Consider the following 17,868-nt stretch of genomic DNA (forward strand, 5'->3'; position numbering starts at 1 on the left):
GGGTTTGACTGTGAAAAGAAGTTAATATATAGGATAGTAACATCCAGGGGTGGTAGAGCCAAGGGAAGTTTTTTAAGAATGAGGGAGACTAAGGCAGGTTATAGGCAGCAGGAAAAGCTAGGGAGATATTGAAGATTGAAAAAAGGGGAATGACTGAGGAAGCAATCTGCTGGAGAAGACAAGAGGGGAAGAGATCAAGGGCATATGTAGAAATTGATCTTGGCAAGGAAAAGGGCTGCCTTATCATAAGAAAATGGAGCAAAGGGAAGAGATTCAGGGATGACATCAAGGAATTTTGAGAAGTGAAGCAGAAAAGGGGGGAATTCAATGCAAATGGCCTCTGTCTTCTCCAAGAAGTAAGAGTCTAAGTCTTCAGCTGAAGATGGAGGGAGCAAGAGATGGGGGAGGTTCAGTCCCTCCTAATCCACAGCCTACTTCCCTTCAGCCTACAAACATGCACAGGTCACTCCCTGCCCTTCAAAAACCTTCTTTTGACCCTGCCATTGGCTTGAGCTATCCTAGATCTCTCCTCCCTGTCACTGCCAGACTACCAGAAAAAGCTATCCACACTCATAACCACTGCTCTCTCACCTTCACTCCCTTCTTAACCCCTGACTGTCAAGCTAAGCTTCAGATACTACCACTGTAGCTGTCTTTTCCAGCATTACCAAAAATCTTTTAATTGCTAAAACTGACAATAGACTTTTCTCAGCAACCCCCCTCTTCCTAAATACTCTCACCTCCCTGGCTTTCATGACACTGATCTCTCCTGGGTCTCCTGCTCCTTCTCAGTCTCATCATCTATCTCCTACCCATTGCTACCCAAGGATGTTCCACAAAGACAGAGGTCTTGGGCCATCTTATCTCTAATTCTTTCTCTTTACCTCATTACCTCCCAGAGGTTCAATTATCTTCTGGGTACTGATGGCTTCTAATACTTTAAGACTTCTCTGCTTTTTTCCCCTACCTCCCACTTCCCACCCTACTTTTCAGCTTCCTTTTGTGTGTTGTCTTCTCCCTTTAGATTGTCAGTTCCTTGAGGGTAAGGGCTGTCTTTTTTTTTATTTGTATCCCCCCCCAATAGGTGCTAAATAAATGTATATTGTTTGGGGGGGGGGCTGGGCAATGGCGTTAAGTGACTTGCCCAGGGTCACACAGCTAGTAAGTGTCAAGTGTCTGAGGCCGGATTTGAACTCAGATCCTCCTGACTCCAGGGCTGGTGCTTTATCCACTGTGCCACCTAGCTACCCCAATAAATGTATATTGACTGACTGATTAAAATCTATATACTTAGTTGTAATCTCTCTTGAATTCTAGTACCATATCATCTACTGCCTGCTAGACTTCTCTCCCTGAATATCTCATTGGCATTTCAAACTCAGCTTTTCTAAAATATAATTCATTATTTTTCTTCCCTTCAACCCACCCACCTTCTAGATTTCTATTTCTGCTGGGGTATCACCATTTTTCCAATCACCCAGGTTTGTAACCCTTAAAGTTATCCCATAGTCTTCTCTCTTCCTGATGACCCTCCCCCTTCCATATCTAATCAGTTGCCAAGTTTCATTGATTCTACTTCCACAAAATCTCTGATATCTGTGCCCTTCTCTTCATTCACACAGACACCACCCAAATTCAGGCCCTATTCTCAAATGCCTCCTAAAGGAATCTCTGTCCTTCTAGTCTCTCTCCACTCCACCCAGCTACCAAAATTGACCTTGTCTCTCAATATCTAGCTCACAAATCATCACTGGATCCCTGTTGCTGAAGGATAAAATACAAACTCATGCACATTTTCAGCCCTTCATATTCTGATTGCAGATGGATTGCCCATTACACCCCTTAACTCACTCTGTATTACAGCCAAACAGGCGTACTCAACATTCGTCTCCTTCCTCCTTGACTTTACAAAGGCTATCTCTTAATGACTGAAATGCCTGCCTTCTCTCCTCACCTCCACCTCTCAGAATTCTTAGCTTTTTTTCTGCAAAGCTCAATTTAGGTGTTACCTCCTGAAAGGAACCTTTTCTGATCTCCCCAGCTGTTAGTGCCCTAGCCCTCCTCAAATTACATTTTATTGACTGGCCTGTTTATAAATGTGTTTTCCCCTAGTTCAAAGTAGGCTTCCTGAGGGCAGCTACCATTTGTCCTCTTTGTCTCAGATCCCCTTGCCTATCACAGTGCCTTTCCACACAGTAGCCATTTAATAAATGCTTGTTTTGTTGACCGCACTAAAAATGGAAGAGTTCGTCATTCCAGTCATCAGAATTGTAAAGCATTGATTTGTTCCCTGTGCCAACCTCCTTCCATAGTTTGGCCATGGTAGAGGGGCCTGAAGGGCACTTAGACATGGCACTTCCCCAAGGTAAAGATAGACTTAGTCAAGGAGAAGGGGAACCGGGGAACAGGGTGTTTCAAACAAGTCTCACATTCTAGGCCTGAGGCCTTTCTAGTTTGTGGAGCTTCTAGAGAAGAGCAACTGTGAACTTTTATCTACTTCGAGTAGAGCCTTGACTTGGAAGGATGATTGAGAGACAAGGCACTTAGGGACTAAATTATTTCCATTTCAGTGAATAGGATCTGGGACCCAGCCTAACAGCCTGGAAACTATGTAACTCCTATGGAAAAGAAATTCCACATAATTTACCTTCTAACTCAAACTAACCCCAAACCTTCCATGCTGCTGGTTTTTAAATGGGAGAGGAGGGGATAGAGGAAAGAGGGAACCCTGGAAGGAGGGAACTGCCACATTACTAGGAGCTAGGACCCTGGCCTTATTCGTGGGGAGCCTGGTAGTTTCTATGACAAATTTTGTCTCAGATCAAGGACTGGGACAAGAGTGGGTAAGTTGGGTGAAAGACAGAACTTTCTCCTCAGCTGCCCATTATTCAGTTTCCAGCTGTGGTCTATGTTCTCCCGTAGGCCCACCAATGAGTTGGCTGTCCCAGTACTGAGTCTGGACTGCCAAGGAGTTGGGGACCAAGAGTCCAGGTAGGGAGATTAGGCAGGCTGCCCTCCTACCCTTGCTGCAGTGCCTTTGTTTTATGGCCAGGCTAGTGTGTTATTAAAAGGACAATTAATTGTTGTCTAATCGTTCATTTGCATTTTGCACCTGGGGCACTGAGAGCTTTCCCAGGGTTGGGGCACACTTTCCACCCTGGCTGTTTGGACTTGTGCTCATTCTCTAGGAAAGTCTTCAAGCCCAGACAGCTCTGCTGGGGGAGGGAGTTCCTATCATGGTGGTCCACACAAGGGTCTGGGAGATGAAGAAGAAATATGTCATCCTTGGGTAGGAGAGAGCTAGGAGAATGTCTTCCCTAGTTATGGCCCTTAACTCTGGGCCTGGGCCCCCAGACCTGCTGAGCTGGGCTCTATCATGGATGTTAGTGGATCACAGAATCTTGGGGCTTAAAACTGGGAAATACCTTAGAGATCATACAGGACAGTCCCCTCAGTTTGACAGATGAAGAAACCCAGGCCAAGAGAGAAGTGAATTGTCCAAGGCCGCACAAGTTAGTATTTGTGTGGCAGAGTTGGGATTCAAACCAAAGTCCCCTGACTCCAACTCCAGGCCTTGCTCTACTCCATCATGCTTTGGAAATAACATGAAAGTAACTCAGTGCACATTAATAAACAAAGGAAAACTAGGATCTGCTGGGAGGTACCAAGGGCTCTTCCATATAAAGCATTCAGCAAACCTTAAAGTACTGTCTTAATGTTAGCTATTATATTAATATTCCCAATGGAACTCTGGGTAGAATGTGAGAGCACAAGTGCAGTTGTCAGGTGTCAGGGAGGAAGCCAGGGCAGCTGTTTGATGGAGTTAAAAATCAAAACCCATTCCTAATTCCTCTCACTGTGAAGACTTGGAAGCCACTTCTCTACCACATTACTAAATTGCATCTTCAATTAAAAAAAGGATCAGTAGTAACCATAAAGGATGAGATAGGGAGAATCACAGTTCACAGGCTGCCTCCAAAATTTCAGAGGAAGAGCAAGGTGAGACAGGATTGATCCTTCCTCCAAACCTCACTCACAGGAAAAAAACAAATAGACCCAAGTCCCAGGGAGTTCTGATTGCAACCCTCAGAAGCCATGCAGACAGAGAATGGGAATTTTAATGCATCTAGAGTGGCAGCACCTTATACTGGGTTTATCCAAGGGTGAATGTTCAGTGCCCTCCCCCCAGCCCCCAGGCACACTACCCCACAAGCCCTGTTTCTACACAAAGAACATTTGGGTCTCTCCAACAATCCCAGGGAGACCATTTGTTTCTTTGCATTTGGCACAGTTGTCCCCAGTCTTTTCCTAAGAGTCCCAGATTGGGCTGGGCTGTGAAGGGAGTCCTGCTGGGAGGGAGGTCGCCCTCACCATCATTCCCACCCCTCTTTCCCATCTACTTCTCCCTAGGGCTTCCTTGGGCCTGGGCCTGGGCCTGGGCCTGGGCCTGGGCCCGGGCCCGGGCCTGAGCCTGAGTCAGAGCCTGCCTGGTGAGTGCAGACTTTCAGCCAAACTGAAACTCTCTCAGCAGGGGCCATTGAAGGAGTTAGTTCTGTACAGTAGAAAGAGAGCTACATTTGGAGTCAGAACCTGAGTTCAAATCCTTATTCCCAGCTTCATAACTTACCACATTTGTGACTTTGGATAAGTCACTTAACCTCTCAAGGCCTCATTTTTTTTTTATATGAAAAATTAAGGAGCCAGACAAGATGGCTTCTAAAGCCCCTTCTAGCCCTCAATCTGTGATTTCTCAGCTCCCTGGCAGTGACTGATTAGGGATGAAAGTAGGGCCAGGCAAGGACATAGGAAGGGTTAGCTAACAGCTGCCTTCTCCCTGCCTCTGCCCAGCCTAGACTATCACCTTCCCCCCAACCAAGGCCACCAAAGTCTCCTCCATAGCCATAGTTTTCAAATCCTAGTCCTAGCTCCTACCAGAAATGCTTTGTCAGTTAATAATAGGCCTGGAGTCGATCCATGGGAAGTGAGCTGTGGGCATTCTTCAGGCTGTCAGAAGGGTATAGGTCACATTCCCTGATGTTTGTCACTATCCTCTGTTAGCAGGCTGGTTCCAGGACGAGGCTTTTGTACTCACAGGCCTAGCTGGCCACCGTGACAATCCTTGTCCAAATCTTGGGGGCTTCGTGTTGGGCAACCTTCTTCATTAGCCACTTTGCTTTCATTCATTCGTTCATCCCTCCATCTCTCTGCTTCTTCTCATTCTGAAATTGCTTGGCTCTGGGCTAGTATGGCTTCACTGTAAGAATGTTTCCCTGGCCCTAGGTTCCAACAGATGTGTGTGTGAGTGTGTGTATCTTGTACAATAAATCATGTAAAAAATAGTAGCTGATATTTATGTAGCACTTCATGGTTTACAAAGGACTTTGATATAAATGTATATATACATATACATATACATATATTTATATATAATGTGTATATGTATGTGTATCTATCTGCCTCCCTATCCATATATCTAAAGTAGCTTTTGATACAGTGTACATACTATATGATCCCAGGTGGAGAGAGAAGCTTATCAACCCCAGTGGTTGGGCATTGGGCATATAACCCAGCAGAATATCCCTCACTGGCACCGGTCCTTGGGCCATCTGGGCTACCCATTTCTTCCCGTGCAGAGACTGGGGAGCCAGGCCAGGCACCCCTTTCTCTTGATGGCAGTCTTCAGGGAGATGTCATTTTCCTCCTTCTCCACCAAGAGCCCCGCACTGATGGGTCTCTGCAAGGGTCCAGCCCACAGGCCACTTTAAAACTAGGGACAGTCTGCCCAAGTTACCTCCATAAGTCAGTGTATTTACTGGTTTGGCTCCCAAGGATGGCAGTTTAATTTGCAGTGAGGCTCATAGGACAGCAGGTTCTAACTTGTGGTTAGGGTTTGTCTCAACCTAGAACTGGGAAGACAGGAACTTCTGGGAATCTGCTCCCCTCGGCTGTCCTCTCTTTGCCTCCCCTGGGCCCTCTACCTGCCCCTTGGCACTTAACCCCCCTTAGGCACTGAGGCTTGTCCCCAGCATCTGGGAAGTTGGTCTATTTGCTAGAAAGACTAGAGAGGAGGCAAAAAACAAAGGCAGCATACTCCCGTAGGGAGAGAGGAGCCTCCCTTTGGCTCCCCAGCCTCCATGGCATAGCCTGTGGATACCACAGCCCAGAGTCTGAGTCAGGGAGAGGCCCCAAAGCACTTTCCAAAATGGAAATGAATGACTACTGGCACGCCACTTCTCCCTGAACCTCAGTTTCCTTGTGTATACAAAGAAATAATAATATTTGCCCTTGCTTATAGGGGTCAAATGAGATAATGGATGTCAAAGAGTTTGATTACTACAAAGCGCTCTAAAAATATACAGGATTATTTTTAAGTAATGGGGAGCCATATAAGGTTTCTGAACAGTGGAGTGAGATGATGATGGTCATGACGATGCTGCTGCTGCTGCTGCTCACAAGTGACATTTATGTAGCATTTTAAAGGCTGCAAAGTAATACATTATTGTACTTGAGTCTCATAATGACCCTATGAGGTATAGGTATTATCATCACTTCATTTTACAGATGGAGAAATTGAGGTTTGAATAAGATAGGGCCTTGCCCGTGGTGACACCACTAATAAGTGTCTGAGAAGGGACTTGGAGCCAAGCCCAACTCTCGAGCCTCTATCATGAGCTGAGTGTGACAGCATTATGTAGGAAGAAGTGAAGATGTGGAAGGGGAGAGGCTGGAATCCATAAAACCAGGCCTGAGGAAATGGGAATTTTAACTAGGTGGTGGACAGTATTCAGTAGGCATGAAAAGAGGGGTTAAGAAGGATAAAACCTCGTTAATTCAGGCCCTTGGTTGAAGTTAATATTTATGATGTAGAAAAGTTTATATTTGTAATATAGGATAGAAAAAAGTTTGCTCTGCACATTAATAGTGTAAATGATGACGGAGAGAAAATGTTGACAGGGCCTTTCAGCTAGTCCTGCCACAGGTATACCATGATGGTGAGGGTCCTGGTAGCAGCCTGTGGATGCAACTGGATGCAGCACGCAGAGCCTGGGCACCAGGTCATGGGGGTCCAGTTTCCCAGGTGCCTTCTCTGGGCTGGGACCCTGGAGCAGCTTGGTCACAGACCTACAAGATAGGCCCCAAGAACACACAGCCTTGTTCTCCAGCAGCACGAGGCGCCACTGCTGCAGTGAAATCCTTATTTTTCCCTGAACTCTCATGTTAACCACAGGCAGCCCCAGAATGGGAGAAAATGCCACGTAAACTTCTTAAGGAAAGCTACTTTTTCTTTTTTGCCTCTGTGTCTCCAGTGCCTTGAACGTAATATTTAATAAATATTTGTTGAGTTGAAATGAGGCTGGTTCAAGCCTCAAGGCTGTTTGACCATGTCTGCTGCCTTCCTGCCTCTTGGAACTCAGCTGAGTTAACTTCTCTGCTTTGCTAACCACTGTTTTCAAACTTCTCAATCATTTTAGCAGCACCCCATGTGCATGCAAAAAGAGCTATTAAAGCAGTCAGTTGATGCTTTTTATTTTGTTATTGGATTTACTTGGAAATACTAAAACAATTTCTTCACAAATATTCTGTGATACTTTGAACTTTTTACTATCTCAGACTGGCCTCTACTGTAAGACTTAGTGAGGTTTAAGTATTCTACATGCCCACCCAAGTCCTCCCTGCCCTACCCAATCCTGCCCTGGGCCCAAGCTGAAAACTGCTGAAAGATCTTGGCCTGCCCCCTTTCTTCTCCTCTCCCCAGTCAGGGTGTTGCACAATCCTGCTCCTTTGTCCTCCTTGTCTTATCTGGACTATCTGTGACAGATAGCAGCCACCTTCCCTGCCTCCCTGTAGCCAGGACAATTTCTCAGCCTTGTAACTTTCCTTATCATCAGATCTCAAACCAAGAACATGTTTCCCAGAGACCTTTGAGCCCCAAGAACGTTCCTTAGGTGTGTTTTCCAACCTTTGCAGTCTTTTATAGTCCAGATTCTACTACTCTGGGATCACCCAAGTAGGTCAAGATGGATTCCCCATTTTCAGGGTCATCCCACTGCCCAGGTACTCAGGGTCTTAGCCGCATGCTTCAGGAGCAGCCAAAGAAAGCCTTAGGATCCCACCTTCCTGTCAACTATAGGGTAGAGTGTACCTACACAAGGCATGAGACACCACAGGGATGACAGTATGCCAACTTCTGTGTGAGGAAAGGGCACTTCCCTACCCCAGTCAGCAGGAAATGGGCACTAAGCTGTGTCTTTAGCCATGATAAGAAGCTCCATGGAGCCATCTACAAAATACCATGATACTGTGGGATACTGAGTGCTAAATTTGGAGTCATGACATTGGGTTCCATTCCTGGATCCCCATCATACAACCTGTATGACCTGAGGCAAGTCACCCTCTCAGGGCCCTAGTTTCCTTATCTGTGAAGTGATGGGGTGGACTCGATGTCTTCTGAAGTCCTTCTAGCACTAAACCTGTGGTCACTTCTATGAACCCTCTTCCTCTAGGAGATCACCAACATTTTTCAGAGGGCTGGTGGGGTTAGAGTAAGTGGGTCTATGCTTAGTAGCTGGAGTGTTTCTGGTTTGTGGCCTGGGATAAGGACTCCGTCATTAGACAGAATTAAGGCTCAGCCTGTGGCCAGGACTAGTATCAGAGGATTTAGAGGCAGCTCAGGGGGCTCAGTGGCCAGAGCCCTGGTCACAAAGTCTCAGCTCCATTTTCCTTGTTTGTGAAATGGGGATAACGATAGCATCTACTTCGCAGGATTGTTGTCAGGGTCAACAAGATAAGATATTTAGAACACTCTGCCCAACGTGAAGGCACCCTATAAATGTTAGCTGTCATCATTATTGTTACTGTGACCCTTCCTTCCACTCCATCCCACCACCTCCTCAGAGTGGAGCCAGTCTGAGGGCCAGGATAGGGATCAGTCTTCAAAGTATCACGTTCTAACCAATTCAACCAGCTCAAAGCTAGTATTTAATTTGATTCAACATTTATTAGTGTGTGAAAAACACTGTGCTTGGTAGTCAAGATACAGAGATAACAAAGAAACAGTCGTTGAGCACTCAGGGAATTTGGCCTGTACTGCAGGGCTACCAGCCATACACAACAATGATATTACAGGGTTGTTGTTGTTTGTCCTTTGTTCTCGTAAGAGGACCATGACATCAAGATGGTGATGCCATGACTTACAAGTGAATTGGATTTAAGTAAGGGAGGGCTGTGCAAGGTCACCAGCCTCACTTTCTCCTCCGGAGCCATCTAGGTCCAGTGGCCAGATATAGATCAGAACGTCTGGAGATGGCCCCATATTGTAGGGAAAGTTGAGGCAGAAGAGGGTGCTCACACCTGGGGAGGAAAATGACCCCTGAGCTGAGCTTTACAAGTAGAGGAGGTCTTGAGAGGCTGATTCTGGTTGACTCCCCTCCCCATTCCCCCAGGGCACAGTGGAAAATATACCTTTTTATAACCTACCTTTTAATACAGGCAGTTCTACCTGAGACCTTTTGAAGTCCATTTATATTGAATGCCACACTTGAACCCTGAGGCCTGGGTATCAGGAAAGTACAATTTTATAAATTAACAAAATTATAATAAAGGCAGCAAAGAAACAGAAGCTAAGTAGCAGGAACAGCAGCTTAAAGCTCTCCCGGGTGAGAGATGAATCTGATGCGGCTCTCTTGACTTCTGGTGCTGGGTGCTTTCCACCACACAACGCACATAAAACAGCCCAGATTGTGTGTGATCCGGGGCTGAAATGTGTATTTCAGATAGAGCTGTGAGGGGAAGAAGAGATTGATGTGTCCTAGGGCAGGCTGCAAAGGATTCCTAGAGGAAGCAGACTTGGGCTAGGCCTGGAAGGATGGGTCGGGCTCTGGCAAGTTGAAGAGGATAGGAGAACAACAATGATGAGATAACTAACATTTATATAGCATGTTCAGGTTTGCAGAGTGCTTTAGAGATTGCCTCTTTTGCCTTTTCTGGGTCCCTTTGGTCTGTAAGCAGTCTTCATTTCACTTCTTGGCATCAGCCTTCACCCTGGAGTCTCAGAGGCTGCCCTCCACTAGCAGGAAAGGTCCATAGGGGGAGCTCCAGGAGGGGGGTAGATACTGCCCAAGGATTTCTTACTCTTTGTGGGAGGATAAGGACCTTCCCTTCCCCTTGCAGACTTGCTCCCTACTCCGATACTTCCCTGCCTGAGTTCCAAGTGTTCCTGAAGGTCACAGTCCTGAAGTCTGTCTCTCCCCTGGCCTCCTGTTCAGCACTGGTCAGGTGTGGGAGCAGGAGGAGAACGGGCAAATGTGGCCCAAAGGAGCTTCTCTCCAGAGCGGCCCGTATCAGGAATCAGATGCTCTCAGGAGTTGAGAGAGGGTATTTTGTAAGGTTGGAATTTTTTTTTTCTTTAAACCAGCCTCTTCTGATTAATCTGGGAATTAAATGTGTAAGTTTTTTCATTTCCTTGCTCTAGTTATGCCCAGGCCCCCTCTAATGCTTCTCAAAGATTCGTGCATTCATCAGAGCTCCACTTCCAGGGACCCTCAGCCAGGTGGAGACTCCCGCAGGCAGTTTTCATCTGTCAGGGAGGTTGCTCCACTATCTGCCCACAGCCTCTTCCCTCTTCCTCCTTGGTTCCACTGTCCCATGACTGGCACAGCAAGTGCGTGCATTTTTAGCAGTGTGTATAAGTGTGAGAAAGGAGAGAAGCCGGAGACTGAGGGTGTGTGAGAGGATGGAGTGTGTGAGTGAGGCAGAGATTGAGGCCGAGGGAGTGTGGGAGGAAGGTGAAGGGAGGGGAGGCGAGGAGGGCTGCAAAGCCATTGTAAGTGCCAGTTTGCCCTCTGGGCTGGGTGGTACCCCTTCCTGTGCCCACATTCCAAGCACCCCAGCTCACCTTGCCTTGACTCCCCACAAGGCCCCACTGTGCTGTGTGCTCTTCCCCTCTCTCCCATAGATAAGGCAGCTTCTTCTCCTCCCACCCCCGCCCCCTACTTAAAAAGCCCTCTGGGGCTGGGCCCTGAGGGACTGATGACCTTTTCACAGCAACTTTTGTGTTCCATGTAAGCTTGTTTGTCTAGTTGGCACCCTGCTCTTCGGCTCCTTGTGGCCTTTTCAAACCGCTGGGACCAGGGGGCGGGTGTCTTCAAAAGCCTTTCAAAAGGATCCCGTCCTAGGAGGGAAAAAGTTTTACAAGCTCCCATTGAAAAATGGTTACTTTGAAGTGATGTTGCATTTTCTACCCTTTGAAGCATACAATTAAAGGGGGCCGGGAGTGAAAGGCAAAGAGCTGGACTTCGCTTCAGGCTGTGAGGTCTGGCTGTAATGGCAGTAAGAAAGGGGCCAAGGCAGGTCCTAACGGGGAGCTCAGCCTGAGCAAGGACAGCCTCTAAGCAGAGAGGACAGGAAGCCAGAAAAGAGGAGGAGAGGAGTGGAAAGAGGAGGAGAGAAGAGAGAAAAGAGGATTGGAGAGGAAAGAAGAGTGGGGAGAAGAGGAGAGGAGAGGGGAGGAAAGGAGAAGAAGGAGAGGGGAGAGAGAAGAGGAATGGGGAGGAAAGAAGAGAAGTGGGGAGAAGAGAGGGGAAGAGAAAAGAAGAAAGGAAAGGGGAGAAGACAGGGGAGGGGAAGAGAAAAGAGGAGGAGAGAGGAGGAGAGGAGAGGGGAGAAGAGGGATGGAAGAAGAGCCAGAAAAAGAGGACAGAAGAGAGAACTGGAGAAGGGAGGGGAGGCCCAGAATAGAGAGCCAGGGGAAAGGAGAGGCTGAAGCAGAGCTGGGAACAGACGGGGACACATAGACAGCCCTCTGCCTGCCCAGTCCTTTCCGACAGTGTTTGGAAAGGATTGGAACCTCCCACGTTGTGGGCTTTTGGGGGGGGGGGGGGGGGGGGGGGGGAATCCCAGATGGAGGTGCAGGGGAAGCACTGTGAAGCAGCTTCCCTCTTTTCAGATTAGGAATCATCAGGACAGACCAAAGAGAATGGGGAGCCCCAGTGTAAAGAGAGGAGCATACCAAGCATTCCTGGAAGCTCTGAGGCACAGAACTCAGGCACTCACTCAGTGCAGGGGGTGAAAACCGTCACTTCCAGAAAGAGCCCTGGCCCCAAAAGCATCCTAGTAAAGTTAACTCTTCAGCTACTGGCTCTGCTAACTGTCATTGCTCTAAAACAAGGGAGCCTGCTGGAGGCCCAGACTGGAAGGTTGGGCCCTCTGGCTGATTCCCCTGGGATCGTTCTGGAATGGGAGCCTGGTGCTTCAGGACTTGAATCTTGAAGCTGTGCTGGTCTCCTCCACTGGCTTTACCTAGATCCCACAGTGGCATCCGCCACCCTCACCCAGCCCAGTGATGTTCTGAATAGCACTTCTGTGGTTCCATCCAGTTACGCTTCTAGTTCAGGATAAGGGTCACTGGGGGGAAGGGCAAGGAAGATTTTGTGAGCTGCTGGGAGTCAGTGTTGAGTTTCTTCTTGTTTGAAGATACTTCCCCAGACTCAGCAGGCCCAGTTTAGGGGTCTTTGTCTTTTTTGCCTACCTGGAACCAATCGCTAAGTCTCAAAGAGTTCTTAACGGATTGTTATGTCACGGACCCCTGTGGCAGTCTGGTAATGCCTTCTCAGAATAATGCTTTTAAATTCATGAGGTAAAATACATAGGATTACAAAGCAAGCCAATTCTATTGAAATAGTTATTAAAAAAAATTTCTTTCTTGGACGAGCTGGTCTGTCTCAGGTTAGCTTATCTTTGTTGTTGTTGGTGGTGGTGGTGGTGGTGGTGGTGGTGGTCCTTTGTTCTTGAAGAGGACCTTGACTTGAGGAGGGTGATGTCATGACTTGCAAGTGAATTGACTTTAAGTGAGGCAGGGCTGTGCAGAGTCACCAGCCTCCCTCTCTCCTCCTAAATTCCCAAGGGCTACAAACATTGCTGAAAGAAATTATAAATTTTGTATTGTGATAATGGTCTTTATTAGTTTTCCTTTAACTTTCACTCATGGAGGGCTTATAAGTGGCTTGCTGCCTTGAGGTGGAGTATCCAAGGTGAAAACACTCACCACCTTCATTCCACACTTTCCATAACGACCTTTCCCTTTTTCATTCTCTAAAATGACTCACAATGAAGCACTTTCTTGTTATTCAGTCCTGTTAGACGCTCTGTAATCCCGTTTGGGGTTTTCTTGGCAAAGATACTAGAGGAGTTTGCCATTTCCTTCTCCAGTACATTTTACAGATGAGGAAACTGAGGCAAACAAGGCTAAGTGACCTGCCCAGGGTCACACAACTAGTATATGAGGCCAGATTTGAACTCATGAACATGAGTTTTCCTGATGCCAAGCCTAGTGCTCTATCCACTGCACCATCTAGCTGCCCAACACTTATATCAGAGTAAAGCTGTGCCAGGTACCAGTGTTTGTGACCAAGTCTGATAATATTAACACAGGTCCAGTAGGAGGATGTATGAATAGAAAGTGAACCAATAAGAATGCTAAGCAAATAAATGCATATAGGCCTAGAAGTACTAACATTATAAAAACATAGGAGTTTACATATGCAGGCTAAATGCATATCAGGAGTGAAGATGAGTGAGAGGGGGTAGCCATGTGACTAACATTGCCCAAAGAGGGTGGGAGGGCCCATCAGAGAATCATCGCTCCAAAACTGGAGGGAACCTCAAGTACCAACTAGTCCAACAGCCTGATTTCACAGATGAGGAAGCTGAGGCCTTCGGAGGTGAAGTCACTTCCCCAGTGTCACACTAGTAGTAAGCATCAAAGGATGTATTTGAACCTAGGTCCTCCGAATCCACAGCCAGTGTGTTCTTTCCATTGTCCCAGCATCCAGTTATCCAAGATGCTCTCCCCATTGAGGTTGCTCTCACCTTTGATTCAGTTCAATTCTACCAGTATTTATTAAATAACTATTTTGGGCCAGGCGCTGTGTTCCAGCACTGGGAATACAAAGATGAAAACTGACACAGCCTCAGCCCTTGGGGAGTTTACAGTATTCGAAAACAGAATTCATTCTCTTTTCTCCCCAACCTGCTCCCCCCCCCCGCCCCCCTCCCCCCCCCCCCCCCACCAATCTGAAATCCTTATTACTGTCATTGACACTACCATCATCCTCGTCAACCAGGTCTGCAACTTTGGTGTCATCCTTGACTACTCACATTCGTTCACTCCATATCCAATCAGTTATCAAATCTTCTTGTGACTACATCTCTAAATAGGTCCCTTTCTCTACATTCACCTCCCTAGTTTGAGTCCCCAGCACCTCTCACCTGTAGTACTGAAATAGCTTTCTAATTGGATCCTTTGCCTCAAGTCACTGACCACTCTAATTCATCCTCCTCACAGCTGTCAAAGTGATTTTCCTGAAGCATAGGCCTGACCTTACTCAATAAACTCCAGTGGCTCCCTATACCTCTAGGATTAAATATAAAAGGTTTGGTTGTGGTTGTTATTTTTGTCATTTAAAGTTATCCACAACCAAGCTCCTTCCTACCTTTCCCATTTTTTCCCACTTTAATCCCCTCCACATAATCCATAGTCAAGCCATGTTAACCTACCTGCTATTCCTCTAATCACAATGCTTCATCTCCTGTCTCTGTCTCTGGTCTGACTATCACCATCTCTCATCATCACTGCCTTATGATGGAAGGCTTCCTTCCAAAGTCAGCTCAAATACCACCTTCACAAAAGGTGCTTTGGACACACAGACAAAAATGAAGAAGTACCTTCCCTCAGGGAGCTTACACATCCACAAATGTGTGTGTGTGTGTGTGTGTGTGTGTGTGTGTGTGTGTGTGTGTGTTTTATAGGCAGAGTTGATGAGGCCTTTCCCAGTCTCCCAGTTGCTAGTGTCTTTCTCTCTAAGTTCACCTTCCATTTGTGCGTATCTTGTCTGTATCTATTTTATACACATATAAATTCATTGAGGACAGGCACTGTTTTCTTCATATCTCTGACACCTAATTCAGTGCCTGTAGAATTATAAGCCCTTAGTAAACGATTGGTTGATTAATCTAAGGGAGATAAGATAAATATACAAGTGACAATAATAACCACTTAGAGATGGGGGGAGGGGAAGGAGAGATTTAGACAAAATGCTCTAGGAAGATTGGAGGAGGGAGTGGAATCTGCAGGGAGAGAGGGTTTCCCTGAGGAGCTGGTAGCAGAGCTGAGGAAGGAGTACATGCCAGTCGAGTAGAACAAATAGCCTATACAAATGCACAGAGACAAAACATAGCAGAATGAGTTCTAGAACAGCAAAATAAAGTAGCTGCAGCATAGAGTATGTCAAGGGCAATAGAGTGAAAGACTGGAAAATTAGAGCCAGACTGGGGGCAAAGAGGAGACTTAAATACCAGACTAAGGAGTCCGTATTTTATCCTATAGGTAATGGAGGAAAACACAATGTCTTCTGAGCAAGAGAATCACCTGATCGACCTTGTATGCATTAGGAAGATTATTTTGGTGGCATATGAAAGATAGATCAGAAAAGGAGGGGAGCAAGTAAAGACAGTGGTAATAATAGTCATAGAAAGCATAGTCGAGGAGCAGAGGATGATGAAGAATTGAGCTCAAGAAATCTTCTTGGAGAAGGTGGGATTTAAATGGACTTGTTTGGATATGAGTAGTTTCCTAGGTTTGCTTATTTTTTGTTATGTTTTTACAGGCTGCCCAAAGAACCCTGAAGAGGATTGGGAGCTGTGCCCCAAGGCAGAGACTCCAGCCTTATCAGAAACCATCACCGAACAGCTCCCAAGCTGTGCCTATAACCCAAACTGCCACTGGCTGGCAGACTCAGACCTGAATGCAGGGTCTCTCACCCTGAAAAATGGAACCACCCTGCAGATCAGAACCGTCCCCCTTGGGGTGCTGGAGAAAACAGACCTGTCCCATTTCTACTGCTGCACCCAGTGTGGCAAAGTGTTCTGGGAAGGCTCCCACTTTGGGCGGGTGGTCTCTCAGTTCCAGGAGATCTTAGACGGCTCAGAGCCACAGATACAGAGTTTCTACGAACTGAGCTGAGCTGGGCTGGGCTGGAAGGCCCAACTGTGGCTTCCTTCCCTGGTGGAAGCCAGCCACCAACCACAGATGCAGCCTTTTAACCCTCCCTATGAAGGAGACAGATGAGCCCCAGGAACTGCCTCCTGTCCTGTCCTACCTTGTCCTGTCCTATCCTGTCCTGGTTATCCTCTGCTCCTGGGTACAAGGTGGAAAGTTTGATTTGCTGTTCAATTTGAAATGTTTGGTGTGAGAATATTACTGGGGGGCGGGGGGAGGGGGGAGACACATACTGGGTAAAACTCACTCCCTGAAGTGGGGTCTATTTCTATGAAACACTTATTCTATTAAAAAAAAAAAGGATGCTAACAAGGACCCTTGCAATGTTTTCCCAAAAGGGATTTTTAATCAGTCTATGGTGCTTTGGGTCATCTCTCCAGAAGCGTCTCCTCTGAGTGGAGAGGGACACGTGAATAGTGTGGTCTGGGGTTAAAACTCCATCACCCTTTTCCCCAGCACAGAATCCTAAACCCTGCCTGCCTCTTCCTTAGTCTCCAGTCTTCACCTTGGGTTTACTCATCTGAGGACAGATTTCTGATGCTAGAAAAGCTTTAAGAGTCTTTCTTTGAGCATGGTCAAGGTATATTCAAAGGGAGCAGAGGAAGGGAAAAGGCTGGTTTGGAAGCAGTGGAAAGTACAGGAGGAACCAATGAGAGCAGGAAAAGAGAAAGATGAAGAAACAGTCGGATGGGGAAAGGTTAAAAAGGGACCTGTGATCTCTTAAGAATCTCTCCCACTGTACAATGAGTAAGGCTAGCTGACACTAGTGTAGTGGATAGCACTGGAGACAGGAAGACCTGAGTTCATATCCTCCCTCAGATACAAGTCACGTCACCACACTATTACCTCAGTTTCCTCATCTGTAAAATAAAAGGTGGACTCAGTGGCCTCTAAAATCCTGTCTAGCTCTTAAATCTATACTATGAGTATGGTTGTAATAATCACATTTATATAGTATTTTGTTTTCATGCAACATATTTGTATAAGTATTATTGACAGGTAGGACAAATATTATCATCGTCATATTACAAATGAAACCGAGGCTAAGGAGAATGTCTTGCCCAAGGTCACACAGCTAGTAAGTTGCCAAAGCCTCAACTCAAACCCAGATCTCCTTCCGCTGACTACCTCCAAGATCAACTGTGGTCCAAATGATTGAAATGAACCACAAAGTAAGAGCAGTCCCCCAATCTTGAGGATATGTTGGGGAAGGGGAGATATTTGAAGGGCCCCAGTTCAGGTCAACAAACATTTATTAGACATCTACTGTATGCAAGGGACTGGGGCAGCTAGGTGGCGCAGTGGATAGACCACTGGCCCTGGATTCAGGAGGACCTGAGTTCAAATCCGACCTCAGACATTTAACACTTACTAGCTTTGTGACCCTGGGCAAGTCACTTAACCCCATTGCCTAGCAAAAAAAAGAAAAAAAAAAAGAACTGATATATGCAAGGGACTCTGCTAGCCTGGGGTCACCAAGACAAAAAACCCAAACAGTCAGTGTCCCCAAGAAATTTATATTATAATGGGGAGAAATACTGAATGTGCACTAGTAAGCAAGCACAAAGTCATCCAAGAAGAGGGAGTTACTACTAGTAACTGGGGTAGGGGGTAGAGGAGATTCCGGAACACTTCATTCTGAGGCGGTACCTAAGCTGGGCTTTGAAAGAAGCCTGCTTTACAGGTGAGGAAGCTCTTAGAAGGTCAACTCTGTTTAGAAACCTTCTCCATAGGAGGACTGGTTGAAACAGCCCCATCCTGCCAGGTTTGGGCTCTAGGCCTCTGATTCCCATTCTGCCTGGCCCTGATTTCGG

The 17,868-nt window shown here is 46.6% G+C and overlaps 1 protein-coding gene across 4 annotated transcripts in view; it reads left to right on the forward strand.

The window, feature by feature from the left end:
• Window positions 1-17,314, forward strand: part of EXD3 (exonuclease 3'-5' domain containing 3) — a 411,990-nt gene extending 394,676 nt beyond the window's left edge. For all 4 annotated transcript variants that reach the window (XM_027849186.1, XM_027849170.1, XM_027849195.1 and 1 more), the window contains one exon: window positions 15,663-17,314. In XM_027849186.1, the coding sequence (XP_027704987.1) occupies window positions 15,663-16,018 (356 nt within the window). In that variant the 3' untranslated portion in view covers window positions 16,019-17,314. The remainder of the gene's footprint in view (window positions 1-15,662) is intronic.
• The last annotated feature ends 554 nt before the right edge of the window (window positions 17,315-17,868 follow it).

This window comes from Vombatus ursinus, unplaced genomic scaffold (genome assembly GCF_900497805.2).
Source record: "Vombatus ursinus unplaced genomic scaffold, bare-nosed wombat genome assembly UNPS02000580.1, whole genome shotgun sequence".
Classification (NCBI taxonomy): domain Eukaryota; kingdom Metazoa; phylum Chordata; class Mammalia; order Diprotodontia; family Vombatidae; genus Vombatus; species Vombatus ursinus.